The sequence below is a fragment of the Daktulosphaira vitifoliae genome, unplaced genomic scaffold (genome assembly GCF_025091365.1).
Source record: "Daktulosphaira vitifoliae isolate Bord-2020 unplaced genomic scaffold, ASM2509136v1 Scaffold_5, whole genome shotgun sequence".
Lineage (NCBI taxonomy): Eukaryota > Metazoa > Arthropoda > Insecta > Hemiptera > Phylloxeridae > Daktulosphaira > Daktulosphaira vitifoliae.
In genome coordinates, this window is record NW_026099576.1 from 15,368,519 (window position 1) to 15,376,138 (window position 7,620).

General features: G+C 24.3%; 1 protein-coding gene across 1 annotated transcript in view; it reads left to right on the forward strand.

The window, feature by feature from the left end:
- Positions 1–1,912: 1,912 nt before the first annotated feature.
- LOC126907706 (uncharacterized) overlaps positions 1,913–7,620 on the forward strand; it is a 14,963-nt gene continuing 9,255 nt past the window's right edge. Inside the window, exons 1-11 of the mRNA XM_050689194.1 lie at positions 1,913–2,202; positions 2,446–4,079; positions 4,190–4,249; positions 4,445–4,561; positions 4,631–4,759; positions 4,822–5,017; positions 5,107–5,204; positions 5,269–5,473; positions 5,700–5,942; positions 7,028–7,149; positions 7,222–7,488. Coding sequence (XP_050545151.1) covers positions 2,464–4,079; positions 4,190–4,249; positions 4,445–4,561; positions 4,631–4,759; positions 4,822–5,017; positions 5,107–5,204; positions 5,269–5,473; positions 5,700–5,942; positions 7,028–7,149; positions 7,222–7,488 — 3,053 coding nt within the window. The 5' untranslated portion in view covers positions 1,913–2,202; positions 2,446–2,463. The remainder of the gene's footprint in view (positions 2,203–2,445; positions 4,080–4,189; positions 4,250–4,444; positions 4,562–4,630; positions 4,760–4,821; positions 5,018–5,106; positions 5,205–5,268; positions 5,474–5,699; positions 5,943–7,027; positions 7,150–7,221; positions 7,489–7,620) is intronic.

A 7,620-nucleotide genomic window follows, 5' to 3' on the forward strand; every position in this document is an offset into this window, starting at 1 on the left:
GGGTGACTATGCATGCGCTTCTACGGTGGCGAAAAAGCACTATGTTCTCAGTGGAATAGGCTACGGGTATCACTGCACTTAAATTTCCTCAGGATATACCAATGGTATTAACCTATTGTAATAAAAAAAAAAAAAAAAAGTACTATAGATTTATACAGAGTTGTTAATATTCTGTTTAAAAAGTCTACTAAGATTACTGTACATGTGAAATTTTTGGTGTTTTAAAAACTGCATATTTAAAATGTAACAAGCCTAGTCCTATTTAAAAATAAATTGTATTTAATAAATATAATCAAATTAAGTAATTTTCTATTAGTTTTAGAATGATATAATAATAAATTTGACATACAGTTAAAATGATGATTAATAATAATTATTGACGAAGCTAGGGGATCCCTAGGGTAACAACTTTTAAAGAGATCTTTCAATGTCAAAAATCCACAAAAAAAATTCACCCACATTGAAAAATATTTTCCTTAATTTAGAAATAGATGAAACTCGATTCTTATAGTCTCAGAAAAAGGAAGTTCATAATAGCTGATATAACATTTTCATAATTATTAAATCCTTACTGATTATAGTTACATTATAATATAAGGTTTTAAAGGGTTGGGTTGAACTTAAAGAGTATTATTGAATTTAAAGAAATTCAAAAACATCCCTTAAATTTGATGTACCTGCTTCTCAGTTCGTCTAAGCTTTAAAACAAAGAGAATAGTTGAGTTGGGTTTTCTTTATTTATTTGAACTAATATAAAGCAAACGGCTTTATACATTAGTTCATGTCAATTAACCATAATAATATTACAAGACATAGAAATATATGTATAAATTCATGGGAGTTTTAATTGTTATTGAAATTTATATATTAAAAAGTAATAATTATTATTATTTATTAAAATTATATATTATTGAGTTTTTAATTATTCTTAAAAATTAATAAGTTTTTAAATATAAAAAAAACAAATTTCAACGAAATTATAATTGGATCAAAAGTTACTAGTTTCAAACGTAACTAACAAGGTTTGAGACACTATATTTAAAAAACGACAAATATATTAACATTAAAAATTAAATTTTTTTGCACTTATTACTATTTTAACCCATCTCTCTTTGAGATAATAAATGTTCAAAATAAATATGTATAAAGAAAGGGTTGTATGTATAAGAAATTCATTAATAATGTTATTCCGATAATTACATTTTTTCAAAAAGTTGTGACCTAAAGTTAAAAAACAAAAAATATCCAAGTTTAAATAGTTTGTTGGTTTATTTTACTTTGTTTTTTAAAGACTTTTAGTGATTGAGAAGTCCTTTTAAAATACTGAGAGTAATGTTTTAAATTAGACATAATTTGGAATATCTTAATGTATTAATTAACAAAATCAGTAACTTCTAAGAAAAAATGGTGAAATACTAATAATCATATCAGTAAATGCAATACCTTCAATCCTACATATAGATATTCAAATTATTTTTGACATGAATATTTGGATAATGAGTTTACTAGCTTAAGTCTTAGAAAGATACCTTCTGATTTTGATCTTTAGTGAGCGATTTTTATTCTGATTATTAGTAATATATAATTTACGCTATCTATCAACAGAACTACCCAAATTAAAAACAAAGAAAACTAAATTGTTAAAACAATTATCAGAAATTTTTTGTTATGAATGTCAATATAAAATAATTCTAGTAAATCTATTGTCATTCATGTTCTAAGTATCTGTATGTATTTGAACCCATGCAATTTAATTACTAAAAATAATATTTTGAGCTCTGTTCCAGTTTTGCAATTCTCTTATCACTTAATCATTATCTCAAGTGATAAACATTGGTATTCCTTAAATAATCAAAACATAAAAATAATTTTTTTCGTTATTGATAAGTGTTTTCACAATCATAATGGAAAGACGGATGATCCGAAATATTTCTTTAAGGAACATTTGTTTATTTTTTACTATCGTTATATAAGGATAATTTATATACATATGTTTATGTATATAAAAAATTATGTCAATGAAACTTATTGTAATGCTAAATTATTGTGCATCAAATGCTTATTCTTACTTTCCTTAGCTGACATTAATTCAAACAACACCTACGTAAAGTTAAAATTAAGTAAAATTAATTGTCTAATTTTTTTTAGTATTAAAATTATTACACCATTAGTTTTTCACGGTGTATATTGGAAACTTAATTAGTGAGTATTCAAATATTTAAGTATTAATTTATGATTTTTTTAGTTTTATTGAATTATAAACATTGTTAATCTAAAAAGAAAATATTTTGTAAATTATAAATTTAATTTATTATACATTTTCTAAAATAATTATTTTTAGAACGAAAATATGAAAATATTTTTTACTTAAGTATATTTTAAAATATGAACTAATTATACTTTTTGTGTTATCTGATTAAAATTTAGAATTTTTTAATTTTTCAGGCAAATTTTCCAATTAAAATGGAAAATAAAACATCAAATATGTCTAAAAAGCCACGTAGAAGAAGAAATATAAATAAATATACTACAAATATTGGTTCTCAAAATTTAAAAACTCAATCTTTAATGAATGATATTGCTATTGATGATGGTATCAAAACAGAATTGAGTGAACAATACAAAATATTAGTACCAATTAAAAAACAGAAAATTCGTGAGTACGTAACATCAAATGATGAAGAGCCAACGTCTTCACCTACTTGTTCTCAAACAGATTATCAAAAACCTGTTAAAGTAAAATCTAGGTGGACACAATCATGCCAAATGGAAATGCTGATGGAAGAATCACAATCTTCATTTGAAATGTCTGATACAGTTATTGATAACTCTACTGATGATTTCAATGAAAATATTGAATGTAATGAAGTGTTTAGATCTACAGAAGTACGAAGAAGCTCTCGTAGGTCTGGAAACACTAGAACTGATTATAGACAGTTGTTAGGATTAAAAAAAAATAAAGACAAAAAAGTGAATACTCCCAAATCCTTTAATTTAAGGAGAGGAAGAAAAAAAAAACATTCGATAGATTTACTTAAAAAAGAAAATCATGTCAAAGATACAAGTACCTCTTGTGTAAGAGTTCATGATGATAGTGTTTTGCAAAAATCTTCTGTGGATTGGAACATAATAACTGTATGGGGTTCATCTCGCAGCGTTGATATAGAATTATCCCATAAATCAATTCGTAGAAATTCTTTGTCGTGGAATTTCAAATTTATAGATACGAATGTGGTAGAATTACCAAAAGTGTATAATGAAGATACCAATCAAATATTGAATAAAAATACAAAAATTTTAAATTTACATAAAAATATATCTGAGAGTGCTACAACTATTAACAAAATTATGTTATGTAAAAGTAATAACTTAGTTGATAACCACAAATCTGAAATTAATAATGAATTCAATATGTGTAATATCTTAAATAGTAACATTGTGTTAAGTAAAAATACAGAAGAAATTATACCCCATGTCACCCTTGATACAAAAATGTACGAATCATTAATAAATTCAATAGGACAGCAGACCAATAGTTTAATAAGTTCATCAAATATAAAAAAATTATCACAAAGAAAAAATGATACTATAACAGAAACTAATAATTTTGTCAATAAAAACTATAAATTGGATTTAAAAACACATAAATATTTTACTATAATAAAAGATGAATTATTTCAATCTAATTTCAATCCTCATAATTTAAGATCAAAAAGTGTAGATTCGGTATTAGATAAAGTGAAAACTAACAATTTTAATGTTCTTAAACGCTATAAAAGTTGTGATAATTTTGAAGTAAATCATAGTTGTTCCAAAATGATTATTTCATTACCTAGTCAAGTTAAATCTCCAACAAAAAATAGAAGGCAATCAAAAAGGATAAAGCCAAAAAATAATTTTATAGATTTATTGGATGATATTAAAGTTCCTGATGTTAATTATAATAAAGTAGCTATTGAAATTAGCAAAGAGCATGAGCAACAGTTATTAAAAGCTAAATGTAATGATCAAGAATTTAATGAAGCTCTTAAGTCGGTTAACTTTACATTGATTAATGAAAATATGTATAGACCTGATAGGTATGTTAACTTTTATGTTATCAATATTTATAAAATATTAATTTTGTAAAATAAATATTTGTAAGTATGTTAACTGTATTCTTATTGATGTCAATATTTATTATTTTCAGACAATCTATGAAGTCTTACTCAAGTACAGAAATATCTAGGCTACGTAAACTTAAACAGAGGTATTTTTTCTAACATTTCTCAGTAGTGCTTGAATTGAGAAAATTGAAGTGTTGGGTCTCTTCTAAATCAAAACAAAAGAGCAAGGGTGGAAATATGGGAATACAAAAAAAATAATTCTGTCTCTAATATGTCCTCTTAATTTGAGCACTGTTTCTAAGTTAACTATTTTAATAAGTATAAATTATGTAATTTAGGACTATTTCTGGTGATATTAATGTTTTTTGTGAATGCACTCTAACAAAAGAAGATATTGTAAAGGGAAAAATTGGATGTGGTGATCAATGTCTTAATCGATTACTTAAAATTGAATGGTAAATGAATAAAACATTAATTTAAATACCTTTTATCACATTGACTAATTTTGATAACATTTCTGATAGTGGATCCAGTTGTTCACTTAAACGATATTGTTCAAACAAGCAATTCCAAAATAAACAATTTAAAAAAACTAAACTTTTCAAAACTGATAATAAAGGTTATGGAATTTGTGCTCTTGAAGATATTCCGAAGTATTGTAGAAAACATTTATATTCATCATTGCATTTGTAAAATATTTGTTTATACCATCTAGAGGCGTGTTAATCTATGAGTATGTTGGAGAAGTAATTGATTATAATGAAATGTGTAATAGACTAAAAAAAAAGATCTATAAGAACCTTAATTATATGGTTCAATTAAATTCTGATGAAATTATCGATTCTACTTCTAAAGGAAATGTTACAAGATTCATTAACCATAGCTGTGATCCTAATTCAGTTGGTGAAAAAGTAAGCATTCAATTTGATCTTTCCATTTTTTTAATATTTTAGATCAATATAAGTAAATTGAGTTATAGTTAAAATATTTTTTATTTTAGTGGCATGTTTTGGGTCAGTCACGTATGGGATTTTTCAGTACTAGACCTATTATGAAAGGTGAAGAGATAACATTTGATTATAGTTTTCAAGTATTTGGGTATGTAAGAGTACATTGAATGTTTTAAATCATTAAATGATAATTTCTTTCTGGTTTTAATTAGTGATGGTGCTCAAATTTGTTATTGTGGCTCTAGTAAATGTCGAGGCTACATCAGTAAAGCATCCCAAATTACTGATATTAGTAGTTCTGATGATAGTGATATCACAGATGAAAATAATTTACCTCAGAAATCAGATAAATATATGAAAAGAAAGAGGATGGTTAAGAAAAGAATTGTTCTTAATGAGAAAAACAATTTAAGAGAAGTAATTAGCATAATTTGTTATTTTGTTTTTTGTAGCATAAAAATAAATAAATTTGTTTATTACTTTTTATACTTAAAAAATTATGATTATATGTTGAATTGAATTACAGTTTTATGACCTAAAACTATAAATTCTTAAATTGGTTTTTTCAAAAGTACCTTTTTTTGTTTTTTTTTTTTTTAATAAAGTACATATATATTGTAATCTGTAAATTAAATTTTTTTAGTTGGGTCGTCAGCTTACTGAAATAAGCAAACTGAAGACTGGTTTTAAGGCTGATCAAGAAATGGCTACATTAAACTTAAATAGACTTATGGTTCACATATCTGATTCTGTCAGTCGTTTGCATATTTTAAATTTTATAAGAGAACACGACATGAATCATAAACGGTTATTTATGGATTTCAATGGACTTAGTATAATCCATAATTGGATGACATCAAATGATAACAAAGAACTTAAAATCATGGTATTTAATATTATTTTTAATTTATATATAGTGACATTTTTATCATGAAAAATATACCTTTTTTGATATTTTTTAGAATAAAAATATAGTTAGAGTATTTAGAACTTATATTTGTACATAATAAACATAAAACTGTACCTTTATTAAAAAAATAATAATATGTTAATTTTAGAAATTTATCAGGAGACCAAAATCAGCATTCAAATTATTAAGTCAATCTTATACAAATGAAAATTTTGAAATTCAAAACAAAAAAAATTTCCAATTAAACTGATCCGCATTTTCTGGTACATGACAGAAATTTCCCTTCTATATTCATATCATAAAAAAATATCTAACACTAATTTTTGTCGTATTAGCTTAAAAAAGTCTGCATAAATAAATATATATTGAATTTTAATTTTTACCTCAAAAGAGGCTAGTCTAGCGGGTAGAACACATTGGTTTTGACTCATGGGTCCTGGGTTCGATCTCCTGAGTGCCAATGAGATTTTTCTTATGATTTTCTCATTGGTGTTGTTTGGTATCTGGTGCAAGCCTGATGTCATGCTTATGTCCAACATTCAGCCAAGAACCATCTTTGACTCCCTAAAATGTAAAAGAGGACCCCCTCACCCTCTGTAGCATGTTAAGTTCGTGAAATAAAAGGATGTAAAATTGATCATTATTATACAATTTAAAAAAATTAGCTATTTTTACTCTAAATTGATAAAGTTATTACAGTTTCCAAAGAGATATATAAAACCTGGCGTGCCTAGTATGTAATACAAATTGCATAATTGAGACTGGTTTATGACAATAGATTTAAAATAAAATAATGTAAAACAGATGATTTATTATATATATATATATATATATAATATATAAAATATATATATATTTATAAATTTGTTTATGTTGTATATATATACAGATATATACATATCTAATTAATTAATTGAATAACATTTATGTAATATTTTACTATAGTTTATAACTATTTAGTGTTAATAAGAATAATATAATTAGTAATTATTATAAATAGAATAATTATAGTAAAAAAATTATAATTTTTCTTTTATTCAATAATAAACTTAAAATTTTAGATTTTAGAAATGTTAGCTGAGTTACCTATTATGAATAGAAATACTATTACTAAATCAAAAGTGTTAGATGTTGTTGCTGAATGGGCTCAAATTCCTTTTGATGCTAAATCAAAAATTGAAAAGTAAAAAAAAAATTTAAGTTAATATTTATTGTATTAATTTATTAAATATTTAATGAAAATTCATTATTTTAGTTTAGAGTATACTTCCCATGAATCAGACAAACATTGCCAAGAAATAGAAAATATATTACCAAGTTACCCTAACAGTAATGATGAAGCCGTAAATTTTGTTGAAAAGGCTCGTTCATTATGGAAAAAATGGATAGTTCTAAAAATAGTTTTTAAAATACCGAAAAAATTAGAGCAACAAAAATTAGAAATTCCAGAAAGAGTTTTGCATAACATCAATGATGATTATGATCATACAGTTCATAGTATAGAAATATTGGAGCGAAAGATGTGAGTATTGAGTCAAATTTAGTTTTTTATACAGAGTGGTTCACAATTTTAGCTTCGATGCGAAGCGGAGAAGGTATTAATTTTACTATGATGTGTTTTTTTTTTTTTTTTTTTTTTTTTTTTCTTTTACCA